The 17,229-nt window shown below is 45.2% G+C and overlaps 1 protein-coding gene across 2 annotated transcripts in view; it reads left to right on the forward strand.

Annotated features, from left to right (window-relative positions):
* Window positions 1-17,076, forward strand: part of ntn5 (netrin 5) — a 21,194-nt gene extending 4,118 nt beyond the window's left edge. For both annotated transcript variants that reach the window (XM_030076757.1, XM_030076758.1), the window contains 8 exons: window positions 549-618; window positions 742-873; window positions 6,999-8,491; window positions 10,108-10,296; window positions 12,374-12,523; window positions 14,435-14,485; window positions 15,731-15,811; window positions 16,152-17,076. In XM_030076757.1, the coding sequence (XP_029932617.1) occupies window positions 7,009-8,491; window positions 10,108-10,296; window positions 12,374-12,523; window positions 14,435-14,485; window positions 15,731-15,811; window positions 16,152-16,768 (2,571 nt within the window). In that variant the 5' untranslated portion in view covers window positions 549-618; window positions 742-873; window positions 6,999-7,008 and the 3' untranslated portion in view covers window positions 16,769-17,076. The remainder of the gene's footprint in view (window positions 1-548; window positions 619-741; window positions 874-6,998; window positions 8,492-10,107; window positions 10,297-12,373; window positions 12,524-14,434; window positions 14,486-15,730; window positions 15,812-16,151) is intronic.
* The last annotated feature ends 153 nt before the right edge of the window (window positions 17,077-17,229 follow it).

Here is a 17,229-nt window from a genome sequence, read left to right on the forward strand (position 1 = left end):
ACAAGATAAGACTACCACAACTGGCTTTCCCCTGCATTCTCAAATTGTCCGCCAGTGGTAATAAACTTGAAGTGGAGGATCTGCACAGTGCAAAAACTATCCATCTTAACAAGCCATGAAATGCTGAATTGAGCCTGAAAATCCTGTGTTTCTTTAAAAGTGCAGCTAAACTGCCAAAGGGAAAAGAAATCTTCTTTGTATTTTTTTTTTCTGGTGAACTACCTTATTTTTCCTTTGTCTCTTAAACAAAAAAAAAAAAAAAAAGTCACACTTTGTTATGTTAGAGAAAAGCTGATCCTCAACTACTAAGTGGCTACAATGTATACTGTAGAGATGCAGCAAATAAACAATTTAACCCTAATTCTAACTGGACATCTAATTTACGTGTCACTGAATCAGCTTTTGACTGTCATAAATAAGTGTTGTATATAAGAAACTGGAAAGAAATTACCAGCCAATGTGAAAATTTTAACAATTAAAACTCGATTCCGGGTTAAATGATTTAGTGGATGTCGTGATGATGATCATGATGGATATTTTTTTTGCAGTGCACGGGCCAGTTGGCAGAGGCGCACTGTGCGTTTAGGATGGGCCAGGCTCCAGGCTGCTGTTGGCTCCGTTAAGTTGCTATAAGCAGACACACACACACATACACACACACACACCATTTGAGAGCTTCCAAAAGATCCCGTTAGTTTCCCTCCCCCCGGCAGTACCCATTCTGTTGCCCCCTCTCGGTAGGTTCTGCCTCTTCGCCTCTCCGTGCGCACTGCAGGCAGCCTGATGTCCGGACACTTGCTGCGCTCCGCTCATTGATCAAGAGGGACCGCATGAGCACAAGCAAGGCGACGGGGAATCATTTGGAGGCACATGGTGAGCTCTACTTATGTATTGCATGTTTCATTAAATGCACCTTGCTTAGTTTGTAATCTTTAGAGGGAATGGACTTCATCGATTGGAGTTGCGGAAGGAGACGCGAAATAACCTGTAACATGTAGGCGCAGCAACAGGGTACAGCAAGGCCAAGTCTAAATATGATCTTGTGTTTTTGTCATCATATGAAGAGGAAAAAATCTAGAAAAAATTGCCACGGATCTATTTGGAGGCCGTATTTTAAAAAAGACGTCTTCCTAATAATAATTTAAAATAGGAGCATTCTGGACTAATGTGTTCCTCTTGCGCCGGGCGTGTGCTGACCTGTCTTATCATTCATCAAACTGTCAAAATAATATCTCCACAGACATCAGTGATTGTTTATCTCTCACCATAAATTTAGTCAATACAAGCGAGTTATGGGGGTTTTGTTGGAAAATGATACTGGAGACAGCTACAGTTTAGGATTATTTACGCAAGATTAACCCGTAGGCTCAACAGAGCCGTTATAAACAGTCAATAAATTATTTAATCAAACAGAATAATGCATTATAACCCAGCCGTGGCTGTGTTTTGTAACTCATGTGGACAAAAGAAAATTTCAGCCTTGTAGACCTTTAAGTTTGAAAACGAGGCCTGATTTTTCCTGTAATTTCCTTTAGTAACAATAACACCTTATTTCACAAATTACAGATGCTGCAGAGGCGGCAGTATTATATTGTCTTATAGGCCTGTATAATATAATGATATCATGTAGGCACAGAACTGTTTGATACCTGTTATTGTACTCTCATGGATCAAATAAAATAAAAAACGGTGAACAACGAAAAATAACATGCACTGCTATTTAACATAACTTATATTTGAGCTTTTCTATCCTGTAAAAAGGCCAAACCCGCGATCAGATGGTCACGGCTGGGTAAGACTTATTATCGAGGGGTAAAGAAAAAATAGCAAATAATAGCTGTGAACGCCTATAATAAATTGGTTGATCAAAATAGTGATAACATTGTAAATATTATTGTTCGTTGCTGCGTAATTGGCCGCAGCCTAATTACTGCAAACCACGTGCAATTAGCTCTGTAATTAGGCTCGGGCTGTAACTGTTAACTCTTGCCAAAATAATCACACCAAATATGATAATCATTATGGTTAATGAAGCATCCAAGGTGAATCATTTCTCCTGGGTCAATTTGAGGCAACTTCGGTCTCACTACAGGCTGTTTGCGTTCACCTTTTGCCTGCACTTGGTTTTTGTTTGAAGTAACCTCCATTTCAGTCGCATGTTCATGTTTAGTTATATGTGCATTGACTTCTTGCACATATGTGATATGCATATTGCGCACTTTAGCACGGCTCGGCCTAAATTTCCAGATCAGTGGGATTCCGCTTAGTGTCAACAGTTGAGGCCTTTCGTGCGCTTTCACTTACCAGGAAAAAATATATTGACATTGGCTGTTATGCGTATTATTTTAGTGCAACCATTTAATCATATTCTGACAAAGGTTAGGTGTTGTCTTCAATTATTCTTGTGCGCAAAACGAGCGCAGGCCGTAGCCAAGGCAACGCACTAATTATTTTTCGTTTACCGCCTGCTCGTAATTATTTGCCCGAGGTGTGACACCGTGTGGATTTAATTGTCAGACAATTACAAACAGAGACCACGCTTTTATTTTCATCACGCCCGGTTGTCACTGACATGACTGCAGCATGAAATCACAATGATTTCATTTCCATCTGCTTTTGAATATCAACATTTGAAGCGAAGCCTCCATGGAAAGTGCCTTGCCAACTTGTAGGAGAGACTGTGAACTGGCGTGGGAAGAGAAAAGATGGAGGGGGGCGGATTGAGAGAAAACTTGCCTTTAAATATCAAGGACATATGTTTTCTTATTCAAAGTGAAATAAGCAGGGCCCGTGGGGCCATGCAGAGACAGAGGCGCCCACCTCCATGTGCTGCACTGATTCTGGGGGTTTTGGCCCCTGGGATCCACATGGCGGCTGATTGGCAGTTTGTTGGAGGTGCAAACCTGCAGGACAGAGGCCTTTGGCTAAAGATACAAGCAGTGATAATCCATTTTGTGCTGTCTGTGGGTCCCACCACCCTAGCTGCCCCACTAAAATTAGATTATTACACCTAAAACGGAGCTCCTGGAATCTGCTCCGTGTGGAATAACACACTTCAACTGGACAGGCAGGAATGCAGTTTGGGAATACAGAGCGCATACGTAGCCTTTCTCTTCTCACCCAGGGTCTAGTGTTGTATTTCTGACTGGCTGAGGACAATTGCAAATTAACAAAGGTGTCACTGTTGTAACATGCTCCAACAGGTGCCTCGGTTCAGCTTCAAACGTGTAAGCTATAGAGTGAGCTTATATAATTGATCGGATTTATTTAAAGCCCAATACGTGTCTCCATGTCTTGGAACAGGGCTGCAGTGTAGAACCCTGGGAAATAATCCCAGTGGCTGTGGGCCTGGTGTAAAAAGAGCTGAGCACGAATACCTCATTAAAATGTCCAAGTGTCACGTTTGTTTGCACAGGCCAAAAAAATATTCTTTTGAAATTTATCATACTCTTGAAGAGTGACCTTAATTTGGCACAGGACTTTTTTGAAGTAGCCTCCATCTTGCATGCTGTCCTGGTGGGATCCTTGCTCTGCTAGTGGCTGGACGTACTCGCTGGCCATGACGAGGAATGTTAAAAAGTGTGAGACAGGCCAAATCCAGCTCATCTGCTCACCATAACAGCTCAAAAACCCCCAGACAGGCCCAGAGCTACAGTGTGAAACAGGGCACCAGGAGCTGCAGGTAGTAAGACGTCTTCTCCAACACCCGTCTGTAGGTTTCCCTGCTTTTATGGCCGTAGCCTTAATCTAATATACAGGGCAGCACAATGATTTTGTACCAGTTTAAATCCGCTTAAAACAGGAATCATTGATGAGTTTCAGTATTGCTGCTATGGCCTCAGTCTATATCACCATCTTACTCTTGTATTTTTGCTTTCTGTTTGCTTTTTCTCTCCAAAGCAGATTCTTTCTATTCCTTATCATATCACCATCGTGCTTTCTCTTGTCCTTTCCTTTACAGACCATTATTTCTATTTTCCCACTGTCTACATTTATATGCCCCTCTGATTCTCTTAAACAGTTTTTTTTGCAGCAGATTTTATAGTTTCCTTTTGCACCAAACCATAAAAATCTCACTGTTCATGCTCATGATTGTTTAACACCGTGGCTCCTTTTGCATCCCAGCATAATGAACAACAGTAAGGGGAATTAAATTAGAGAGTAAACACGGACCACACGTGTTAGTTGTGTTTCTAGCATGAACGAGAGCAGCGGTCCCCTCGCTCCTCTGTATTCGACTAAGCTGTAAACATGCCCCAGGTTGTCAGCAAGTATTTTTCCAGCCCCTTGCCAGCCAAGCATAGCTGCTTCTAAAGATCACCCGCTGGAGATGTTGTTGATCTCATCATAGCACTATTTGGTTGTATAAGCTTTTTTGAGGGACAGGACAGACGTTACCGCAAAGTTATTCCAAATGTTCTTCTGTAAAATCTAATGTCTATTTGTGGTATTTGCTTTGTATTATTTTATATTTGTGGTGTCGGATAATTTTGGCATCCTTTATTTTATAGTTCACAGTGGAGGGAGATGGGAAAGATTTGGAAAGAGGGAGAGAGAGATAGAGGCACGACATGAAACAGCGCTCCAGGGCCGGATATAACACAGGACGTTGCAGTTACATTTTATGCATCTTAGCCAACTGAGCCACCAGGACACATCATGCTATTTGCAGTTGATAAACACCAACAGAAACATTTATGTAAAATTCCCATGTGCAGTTGCTGCATGTTGTTCTCATCAAACGGCACATTAGCAGGGAATGCCACTCATCCTTGACGTGTTCTTCCGACGCGCCAGCCCTGTTAATTTATGGAAAGCGGCAGAGAAAAACCGTTGAAACTGTATCCGGTGGGTTACGGTGGTGGTGCCAGACAGATGATCTGGTTTCGGAGTGAGAATCTGGATTTGGCCTAAGGGGGGGCCTAAAAACCTCAGAGACCTCTCTCTAAGAGCATCCATTTATCAAAGTAGCTGTAATGGGGCGATGTTTAATTAGCCATGTAATGTGACAAAGACAAGTGCCATGGGAATGGTAAACAGCCCCCGTTTCCTTGTCCTACCACCGACCCCGTACCCGTCCCACCCTAACCTCAAACCTATCCCCCAAACCCCACCCCACTCATCATGCCTCATCCAGAATGAATTCTTGAGTTAAGTGCTCTCCACATTGCATGACCACATGATGCACTTTGTTGGATTCCCCAGCAACCGTCACCCGTCTTTTTATGACCCCCTTCCCCCATGGAGCTGGATATCCCATCCTTCCTTCCCCTTGACACTGACACCATGTGGAACCGGAGACCTAATTAATCAACTGATCAATTAATAAGGCTTGCTTTTTAGCAGTGCGTTCAGGTTCCCGCGGGGCATGTCGCGACACGTCTGGAATGCCCCGCGGAGGCGCGCTGGACCCCTGGAATGTGGCATGGTGGCACAAGGGTCACAGTCAGACCGCTCATCACTGTAACTGTAAAGCATGGCGTTTCCAGTAGCAACGCCCCGAAACAAAGTCACCGGATATGCCTGATGCCCCGTTTTGTGCTGAATCAGATTTGACTCGTCCACTTTTTAGCGTCCCGTCCTTCATTTTGGAGGTCGAGAGGGGAGAAGTCTGTTCCAGGCAGTCGGGGGAGTATCATGGCCTCCCCTGCAAGCCCCTCGGAGCGGCGCGGTCCCAAAGGGAAGCCTCATATTTCGGTCGTTGGTCTAATTGAGCGAGATGACTAGGCCAGAGAGGCTCTCGGCCCCATCCTCTCCTACGGGGTTGGTTTATGCAGCCCTGCTGACTTTGCTGTCAGTGTCAAACGCTTGTTAGGACATCATCAATCTAGCAGCAGTTAAGAATATTCCCAGAACAGAATGAAGGGGGCAGGTGATAGATGGGTGGAGAGAGGGAAGAGCCGAGGAAAAGTTGTGAAAGAGCGAGAAAGACATTTATTGATGAGAAAATAATGATATTTTCTTGAAGGAAGACGGAACACAACAATGTGAAATTTCTAGGAACTCAACACTAACAGTATGCGTCTTTACTAAAAAAAAAAAAAAACAAGAAGGAGAAATGCTTGGTGGGAATTGGCTTTTTCTGGGTTGGGTGAGTCGTAAAAAAAAAAATCTCTGCTGTACATCATGGTGTCAGAGAAAGTAGATGTATTGTTCGCTTTGTCTGCAGGCAGAGATTAACTAACCCTCTCGGGTATCAAATCTCGACAGAGGAATAAATTACGCTCATCACCCGTCGTATAAGCGAAGGGAAGGGATTTGTTCACACTATAGACGTACACAAGTCAGTGTTTGTCTTGACCACGGAAGTGTCCGGGTACGGGCTCAAGCCGAACACACACTTCTCTCTATAAATCTTCCCTACCGTGCTCAACTCTAATCTCCAGCTCTTCTCCTTCCCATCCCCGCCCTCCTCTCTCTCTCTCCGTTTCTTACTCTTTCCCTTTCACCCGTCTTCTGCTTGATTGCACTTCACACTCGCTCGCTCTCAGGTCCCTCGCTTTCCCCTGCATGCGCTGACCAACGGTAAAGTGATTTGAAAAGGAGGACCATAAATGTGATGGATGTGGTCCAGCTCTTGGTTTAGCCCCAGCTGTCGGGCATGTTTTTCGTCATTCCAGACAGACCCGCTGGGTTTGCGCCCCTTCTTCATCCACACTCATCCATCCTTTTTGGGTTAAAGGAGTTCTAAGATAAATATGTTCTTAAAGGCTGTCAAGGTCGCAGGTTCAGGCCAGTGGCGAACACTGCAGGCAAGACTTGGAGATTACATTGTTATGTGATGAGATCTTTACTGGTATCTACCTAATACAAAAAAGACCCCGATGAATTGATGCAGTAACCTGGTATAGTGTGTTTTCAATAAAGGCACAGGTGGTCTATCTTAGAATTCCCTCTTTGTTTTAAAATGCAAGTCATATAAATCCATCAGTTTTTTTTTTTCTTTTTATGATCTAACTCCCATGGCTTTCTCTTAAAACCACCTTTTTCTACCACAGGCTCGATGACATGATGGTCCTGCCCTTTTCCCCTCCCCACTCCACCTCTTTCCTCCCTATTTTCCTTCTGTTCCTCCCTCTCCTTCCTCCGTCCCTCCACTCCCCTGCCCTCTCTCACTCCCCACTGAGCTGGACTTCGCCTCACGACCCCTGCTACCACCTGGATGGCCGTCCACGTCACTGCCTGTCGGAGTTCATCAACGCCGCCTACGGGGTCCCGGTCAGCGCTGGCCATTCCCTCCAAGGATCTGATCATGACGCGAACATCACCACCTTGACGGACCTCCACAACCCCCACAACCTCACCTGCTGGATGGCTCAAAGTGGAGGCCCTGATGTCGGGGACTGGGTCCTCACCCTTCCCCTGGGCAGACGCTTTGAGGTCACCTATATAAGTTTGCAGTTCTGCCACCAGGGGGAGCCCTCAGATCCAATTTCCATCTCCATCCTGAAGTCTATGGACCACGGGCGCACCTGGAGGCCCATGCAGCACTACTCCAGCGACTGCCCCAGGAACTTTGGCCTGCCATCGCAGACGGTAGCCCAAACACGGCACCAGGAGACGGAGCCGCTTTGCTCGGATCCTCGGCCCCTGCAAAGGCAGCGGGGCGGCATGGTGCTGGCGTTCTCGACCCTGGATGGACGACCATCCTCCCCTGACTTCGACTACAGCCCCACCCTCCAGGACTGGGTGACAGCTACGGATATCCGCGTTGTGTTCCACCAGGTGTCAAAACAGGCCAGGGCGGGCAGCTCTGAGGAGAGGGAAGATGCCAGTTGGGCTGATGGTTTGGGAGCAGATGGTGGCGCTGGGGTTCTGAGGTGGAGAGCAGGCCACAAGGGAGGCACTGGAGATCAGGTGCACAAGACGAATATCGATAATGCACTCATCTTTTTTGATAGGGAGACAAAAAACACAGAGATAAGAATGGGGAGCAAAGGGGAGAAAACGGACAAACTTGGGAGGAAGGCTCGTTATAAAGGCTCAGGTCACAGAGAGGATGGTCACAATGTGACAGGGAAGGAGGTGGCGGACAGTTCGAACAGGGACACACTCACTTCCTCAAAGAAACGTGGGAAAGGCAAAGGGCATAGCCACAAGAAGGAACACCACCACTGGCAGCCTTGCCCAGACGGAGGCTGTAATTGGACGGTTGAGGGGCGGAGCAGGAGCAATAAAGGGCGGGAACTGAGGCGGAGAAGGAACAATAATCCTAATGCAAAACAAACCTCCAGGAACCTGCAGCTGGCTCCTCCTTCTCCTTTTATCTCCGCCTCTCCTCTCCGCCCTCCCCTGGCCCTGTCTGACCTCCAGGTGGGAGGCAGGTGTAAATGTAACGGACACGCCTCCAGGTGTCGTCGTGATGACACGGGTCGGGCTGTGTGTGTGTGTGAGCATCACACGGCGGGTCCAGATTGTGATGTGTGTGAGGACTTCTACTTCGACAGACCTTGGCATCGAGCCACACCCACTCATCCAAACCCCTGTGTTGGTGAGTCCTGCCTCCTGTTGCTTTCTGAAGTAGTGAAAGAGTATTTATACCAGCATTACAGTGTTTACACCTGTAACTAATGCTTTACTTATTTACTTACTTACTTACTCATACATATAGAGAGTGAAATGGTTTGAAAGCTGACAGTCAATTTGCAGTCAAGTTCAAGTTCTCCAGTCCAGTAAATTGAAATGTGTAAAACTGCACGCTACGTTACACTCTTTTAATATCTCTTCATGTGGTTATATTCGCTGGCTTACTGACTAATGTACTGTGTACAAAGTATAAATGGTGATTTGTTTCTACACAATTACTTTGCAATATAAACACCAATTCAAGAATCAAATTGTTCAAAATTCCACGTCTGAAATCATGCAACCAAAGGCGCCTTTAAATAAAATGGATTAGTATGATTATTATTATTAGTAGTAGTAGTAGTAGTAGTAGTAGTAGTAGTAGTATTTTGTTACGTTGATAGATCTGACTTTCTCTGAGAACCCCATCCTGTGACATGAGGTCTTATGATCATTTTCCAATACTGCAATCTCCATCTTAACAAGTCATTTAGTCTCATATTCTTTTTTTTTTTTTTTGACTGTCAATCTTTATTGACAATTCAGAGTAATACAAGTCTACATGTACAATGTAAATACAAGAAATGTTAAGTTTACATCGTTTGTAGATATTATACACATTCAGAATCACTGCTATGTCCCTTTTTACAAGTGATTTAGTCTCATATTCAGTATTAAAATCGGACCACGGGATGAGATAATCCCACTTGCATCCAATGCAGTTTCACTTGCTACAGGATTTGCTACAGGATAAATCTGTTGAAACTAGGCAGAGCAGCCCACTAGTGTCAAGAAAATGACACTTGACTTAAGAGAATTCCAGGAAGAAGTTGATTAGCGTTACAAACAAGTTGGATTATATCATCCCACTGGCAGGTTTTTGTACTTGTTTGAAGAAAAACGAAAAAGATTTTAACACTGAATATGAGACTAAATCACTTGTAAAAGGGACACAGCAGTGATTCTGAATGTGTATAATATCTACAAACTATGTAAACTTAACATTTCTGCTTATCTTTTACCAAAACAAGCGGTCACATTTTAGAGCGCCAATGTCATTTTTCCTACTTTTTACTCCATTTGTTTCCAGTCATTCCACTATGAGGTGAAAATGAACTTTCAGAGACTTAAAATCTGTCGTCACACCAGCATTTCACAACCATAATAAAGTCATCCATCTCCTAAAAGCAGCAGCGCCCCTGTGTTTTGATGACTTGAAGTTGAACAGAATTATACAAACAGATCAGAAAGCCCGAAAATCCCCAGGGGAATGTTTGCTTTAATGGCAGCCACTTTGTTAGCGGCAGAAGCAGAACATGATAAGCTGGATTTTTTCAACCAGAAATTCAAATTGAAAAGCGAGGGAGTCTGATTATATGTCGTGAAATCTTTAGTACACCTGCATGATTTGCAAACTGGTTTACTGCGATTTAAAATGTTGGTAAATTGTGGTAAACAGGCCAAACATTCAAAATCACTGGTACGGTCCTGTAAGATGGACTTTTTTGCACTTCATTATTTGCTTCTCTTACTTCCCCTCAGCGTGTGAGTGTAACGGCCATTCAAACAAGTGCCGGTTCAGCATGGAGGTGTTCCAGCAGTCGGGCCGGCGCAGCGGGGGCGTGTGTCAGAAGTGTCGGCACCACACGGCAGGACGGCACTGCCAGTACTGCCAGAACGGATACACCCGCGACCACAGCAAGCCGCTCAACCACCGCAAGGCCTGCCAATGTCAGTCACGAGATGTGTGTGTGTGTGTGTGTGCGTTTGTGCAAAAATAACAAAGCTACCGAAAAATGTATGGGCGGGTTAAGGTGTGGGCATAACAAACAACATTTCAATAACTAACATACCTGAAAGATGAAAAGCAAATGTCAGTGTGAGAGACGGCGTTTATGTCAAAGCACGTCTGTCTGTCTGTCTGAGCGCATGTCTCTCACTCGGTATAGATTCTATGTTTATGTCCTGCTCTGCCTCTGTGTCGGTGCCTAAGCGCGCACAAGTGTTTATGGGGTGGTTACATTGTGAGAGCGGGCAGCTATTCCTGTTAGGTGACACACACACAAAGATGCACACACGCGCGCACCGGCGTCCGTGCACAACACTCACTCCCACCGCGCTGCCACCTGCATCCCCATCGTTACCACTGGTTGGCATCTGCCACAACCTCTGACCTTTGACTGGTCACATGTCCTAAGTGACACTGTGGCATGCCCGGTTTGAAGCCTGACTACGAGCCTAATATAACCACCGTTTAATGGGCTTTCTTTGGGTGGCAGACAAGACACGTGCACATGTTGAGAAAACACACACATTTCTTTTTAATTCTTGTAAATACACCGTTAATGACTGGCAATAACACAGGCTTCACAGGCCAAGAAAACGTCAGCTTTTAGACTTTGCACAACACATCTCAACATTTCATTTATTACGTTTCACTGATTTACACCTCGGAGACAAGTGGTGATGGAACTGCTCGTTTTCGTCAGGCTGTTTGGACTGGTTGTAAGGATTTGTTTAAACAGCACTCACACCGGAGTTAGAGCAGGCCCGCTCAAGTGCAGCTCACTTTGTCTCTTTTCTCAGCCTGTATATTAACCGGTGATGTGGAGGTAAATAAAAAGCCGGGTGAACTGCGACCTCCAGTCAGAGAGGCATTACAACCTCTTATCTTAAGCCTGCCTTGCCCTCCGATCATATTTGTTGTGATACCACGTTGATCCCGTAATGGAGAAATTTGTCTTTTTGTTGGCACGCCCTCCGCGGGGAGGTCGAGCCACAAGGTCGGCTGCAAACCAGCACATTTCAGCAGGACAGATGCCTGCTGCTGTGCTGCCTTGAAGCTGGATTCTTTGGTTGAAAAATAGCCTCCTAAATCACCAGCAATGAGTCATGTTGCCTTTACAGACAAATTTTAACCATGTTGTCCAGTCTCTCTTCTATTCACCTATTATATGTTGTTTTTTCCCCTTAGCTTTTACTCTGCTTCGTCATGCTTTAATGCCCTCGCCCCCCCTTCCTCTCTTCTCCCTAAATCCAGTTTGATAATAATGTTGTTTTAACCTTTATTTTTATCTGGCGGAGATCAACTCGGTATGCCTGCTCTTTTCTAGCAACACCCTGCTTCACATTCATGCATATTCACACCTGGAAGCTGCCCAGTATAACCACAGGCTGCTACTGCTGGCCACTAAGCAGCTCCGCTGAGGCACATGGCCGTTAAACCGCCTTGCTCAAGGGCACCTCGAAAGCATCACAGCTTCCCCCCCGGGTCAGTCTTGGAGTTTGACCCGGCTATTTTCTGGTCGCAAGCCCAAGTCTCTAAACAGGATAAAACTACTCCAAATTAAGTGAACCCTTGAAAATGCTTGAATTTTGATGTGGTATTTTCAAGGTTTGAAAATTGCCTGAATTTTGAATAAAGTCCTTGTAAATGCTTGAAATTGCAATCGCATAACTTACATAGTAAATGGCTGAGTCGCATGTTGAAACTTGAAACATTGTTGTGTTATCCTTTTCATTTGTGCTCTCACTAAATATAATTTGGTTTGATTATAGTGCAGTAACATCTGATTTTATGTGATGAAGACGTGAAATAATCATTTTGAATATATGCACATAAATATACAGTATATAAAGAATTTACCGCAGCAGTAACGTGCCGGAAAAGCTTGAAAATGCACCATGAAAATGTCTGAAGTGTTTAAATTTGACTCAAGACAAGGTCCAGGAACCCTAAAAGTATCTAAAATCCTGCTTCTGTGCTCACTTTTTGCAATTTTTTTCTCCCTCTCTCTCTCTCTTCCAGCATGTCAGTGCCACCCGTTGGGAGCAGTGGGCCGCTGGTGCAACCAGACGTCTGGTCAGTGTCTGTGTCGGGACGGGGTGACTGGCCTCAGGTGTAACCGCTGCGCCCCGGGCTACAAACAGGGCAGATCCCCTCTGCGGCCCTGCATACGTACGTCTGCTGCTAACCTCACAGCCTTACCAGGAATATAGATGCTCATTTACAATCTGTCTCCATTTTGGATTTAAAATGTAGGTCACCACCATTGTGGGTCCGTTTTGTTTTGTTGAAAAGTGAAGATTATCTATATTTTAGCTCAGAGCAGGTTCAAATCCCCACAGTGCATATGAGGCAGGCAACCCTGCACACTGGAAAACTGCCTTTCTTTTAATAGCCGGCTCTTTGTGTCAGTCATGACGAAGCAACCTCATTGACTTCTCTTCTCCTTCAGCTTCATTTGCTCTTGACCTAAATGGATTAATCTTCCTATCAAGCACGCTAAGCCTTAATCAAATAGTAGCTCAGTATAAAAGAGGCCGCTCCGGTCCGAGCTAATTTGGCCCAGTCTCCCAGGGTGTTCCCTTCCCACCATCCCCTAGAGACTGTTTCCATAGCAGTGTTACCATGAGCTTCCCTTTAAGTCCCCTATAGGGGAACCTCATCTCAAGCTGATCTGGGCTCAGCATCAGATCAAGCAGATTTTCACTGCTCATACCTCCGACCATCACCGTGTGCCCGGCTAGCACCAAACTGCAGCGAGCCGCCACGAGCGCTAATCCGTGCGCACTTCCCTGGCTAATCGCGCGAGTGCCGACAACTACACAGGCGCTGCGTGGGCGCCGACACTCCGCGAGCCCCAATCAGGTGACAGAGGGAGCTGGCGTTGGCGAGTTTCACACCTGTTGCATGGCTCAAAACGACCCCATCATAAGGCCCAGACTCATAACTCTCCTGGTGAAAGGAGTGAGTGAAAGAAAACCTTGTTTGTTTTTACTGCCAGACCATCTCAGGCTATGTATAGCATCTCTTCCCCCCCTGTTCCTCCTGCTGCGCTCCTCTCCTCTCCTTGGACTGACCAAAAGGCAAACGACAACCAGGCTAAACTGAAAGTCAGCACCAGTGAACCTTTCATCTGCACCTTGGGCGGCACAGGAAGTTCACACCCTGCCGAATTGCCCTCTAGCAAGACACCGACTCCCTGCCAGCTCCAGGGATGCTGCCCCGTAGCTGAACCTGACCTTTGACCTCCTTGAAACACGGCAAACGGGAAGAGAATTTCTCCACAAGCATCAAGAAAGTATCAGATCAGAATTTTCTCCCATGACTCTGGACACACACACACACACACACACACACACACACGTCCCATTAGCTGAAGCCTCACTTTGACTTATAAATATATATAAATATACATCTGTATACAGGCTCATGCAAACTGACACACATACACACACAGACGTACACACACACACACCACTTTCATGTCTTGTAGGAGGGGAGACAGTCAGCTGGGTGGGGGTGTAGGGTGTCACTGGCCCAGTTGTGTCAGAGGGGACAGGAAAGGGACAAGACAGAGTGTGAGCTTGGTAATATATGGTGAGCCTGTCAGCCACACACACACACACACACACACACACACACATATACAAGAAGCCTTAGTAATGTGTGGATAGATACATTTGCTCCCTCACAATATGGAGCGTGTTTGAGACAATCATACTAACAAGACATGCTGGTTTGACCCTATTAAATTACCTGAAGTGCATGTGTGTGTGTGTGTGTGTGTTTGTGTGTCTGTGTGTGTGCGTTCAAGTGGGTGCCTGAGGGTGTATTTCTACCCCATAAAAGGACCACACACACACACAGTCATTCTGACACTTGCTTATCGTCTGCACGGGCATACCTCACGCACCGAGAGGCATTCATGCATAGCACACATAGCACACACACACACACACACACACACACACGCGGTCTGCAATAACCTGCCACTTAGCACACAAAGACAGCCCGTCAGGTAAGGACAAGCTGAAGTGTGTATGCATTCCTCTCACCTGTCTGTCGATGTGTTTACGTCTGCAGGAATTCAAGAGGTTTCCCCGACCCCGGTGTACCAGCCTCAGTACAGCATCGGTGAGTGGATTTAGAGCGCGGTATCTTTCATCGATAGTCTTTACAGTAAATAAATTCAACTTACGGGTTTTGATTAAGGTGTTGGCAACATGTTGTAGATGATACATCTGCCAAAACAAACAGTAGGTGCAGGACAAAAAAAAGAAAAAGCTCACTTAGAGGAGTGAGAGATCCGTGCACTCCCAATAATTTAATGATTGGCCCATGGAGTCTACATATTTATGAATACACAAAGTTTTGAGTTCTGAGTTTATAAACACCCCTTTTTTCAACTAACTCAGACTGAGACAACATGTTCAATATCATTTTCACCTCTGTACGTCCAGCGGTTCGGTTCCTATGGGTAGAATTTAGTGTTAGCTTAGCATAAAGACTTGAAGTCTATGGAAGTCATTAGCCTAGCTCTGTCAAAGTGAAAAAATAAACCTCACAGCAGCTTTGAAGCTGTCTTATTTGCAAAGTGTATCATGTTTATTTGAAATGCACATCTTGGAATTAAAAAAAAATGTTTATTGGACTGGGGAAAGTCAGTTTACTCAATAGACTTATGCATATAATTGATTGAGAGAGTGGGAAATGGTATAATGCACAAAAACAAGATCAAAAAAGTATTTGCTATTACTTGTGCTGTATATCACGAGCAAGAAATGGTCACAAAACAGGCAGCATGTGGGCACCAAGCTTAAAAAAGAGTTGCAACTTAGTAGCTGCTTTAAGAGGCCAATTTTTGTCTTTTTTTTCTTTTTTACTTTGAGGTGCTTATGACATATAACACATGTGATATTAATTTGTTGCATTATATGTTTTCCTCCCTTTTTATTTAATGTACTCTAATCAATATCTATTCATTGTCTTTTATCATGAATTCTATATAATTTAATTTGAGTGGAGAAATATTGTGTTTGCATTGTACACAGGCACAGAAATGATTGGATTTCATCGTTTCTCTTTAATGATCCATTTGTCCCCTGGTTCTCTACCGCTGCTGCAACTGGATGCCATCCCACTCTCTGAGACTGCGTCCATGTTCATGCAGTAGCTCACCACTGCCCCCTAGTGGTGGCTTGTGGAACGTCCCACCTGTTGCAGAAAGGGTCATCTGTTAGCCATCGGATACTGTGATGACAAATAGAAGCAGCCATATTGTAATTAGGGGAAAAGACATGTGCTGATATGCTTGCTATGAAATGATACCCTCTCATTTGGTGCTCTCTCTCTCTGTCTGTCTCTCTCTCTCTCTTGCAGCGGAGGAGTGTGTCTCATACTGCCAGCCCTCTCAGGTTAAAGTCAAGATGAACTTGGAGACATATTGTCTCAAGGACTATGGTTGGTGTCATGTTTTTTTTTTTTTTTCTGTGTCAAAGATGCATGAATTTCCATGACCTCACCTTTCATCTGTTTCTCCTCCTGCACCTCCTTCTCTTATTATTTGTGTTTGTCCTAAGTCAACTGCTTTTATAGGGAATTTATAATAATTTTACAATAAACTTTCAGAAATTTGAGGCAGTAACGAGCAAATGGACTTACACACAACACAGCATATGTGAGAATGTGACATATCTGATTGATTTTATATCGTAGGCGAATGATAAAGATACGTCTAGGTCACATAAAAGCTGTGTAATTAAAAATGCTTATATTGCAATTGTCCCACTTCCTCCCTCAGTGCTGAAGATCCAGGTCAGAGCAATGGAGCGCTCGGGTCCCTGGTGGCAATTCTCCATCTGGGTGCAAACAGTCTTCCGCACGGGGTCCACCTCCCGTGTCCGCAGGGGCCCCCAAGCCCTCTGGGTCCCCGACCGTGACCTTGGATGCGGCTGCCCCGCCCTCCACGTGGGCCGGACCTTCCTTCTGATTGGTGCAGAGGAGGGAGGGCGTGGCTGGGGGCCAGAGGAGAGTCGCCTGGTGGCCGATCGCTCCACTCTGGCTCTGCAGTGGCGGGAACACTGGAACCCCAAACTTAGAGGCTTCCGGGGGCAGGACAAGAGGGGCCGCTGCCCCGCAAAACCCCCCAACCACCACCACCAGCACCACCACCATGGGGGTCCCACAAAGCCCCAGTCGGGCTACATTCCCCCACACCTGCTGACTGAGAAAGACGCCGTGCCCCACGGTGCAAACACACACTCAGAGGATGCTCATAATGCAGAGGTGCTGCACACACACACACACGGCGAGGAAAAGTCCTCACCTCAGCCTGAGCGCACCACAGAGCCGACCGCGGCGCCCTCTGCACCCGCTCTGGTCTGTTCCACCCAAAGTCCTGACCAGAGAAATTCCTGAAACAAGTGAAACTGCATTGAAAACAAGTGGGATTATTTTCATCTCACCAGCAGATTTTTCCACTTGTTTATATGAGAGTAAATGACTTTATAAGATGGAGATTTTTTTGCAGTGCATTCTTTCTTGATTTTGACGTCAGCATCAGTTCAGTGGTTTCTTGAGAAATGGGAGTGAATTTGTTTCCCAAACTATGAGAAAGAGCCGAGAAACTGTACAAGGGCACACATACACACACACACACACACACACACACACACACACACACACACACACACACACACACACATACACATACACTGAGTGGCCACTTTATTAGATGCACCTGTACAGTCTAATGCAGTTCAATGCAACAGCTCTGCCATAAATGCTACCTTTTAAGAAAGTTTATAATGTTCAATTTATGTTTACATTGTGGAGAATATGTAAATTTAATTATATGTTTATTACTGAGGTTGTAGTTT

This window comes from Myripristis murdjan, chromosome 18 (genome assembly GCF_902150065.1).
Source record: "Myripristis murdjan chromosome 18, fMyrMur1.1, whole genome shotgun sequence".
NCBI lineage: Eukaryota > Metazoa > Chordata > Actinopteri > Holocentriformes > Holocentridae > Myripristis > Myripristis murdjan.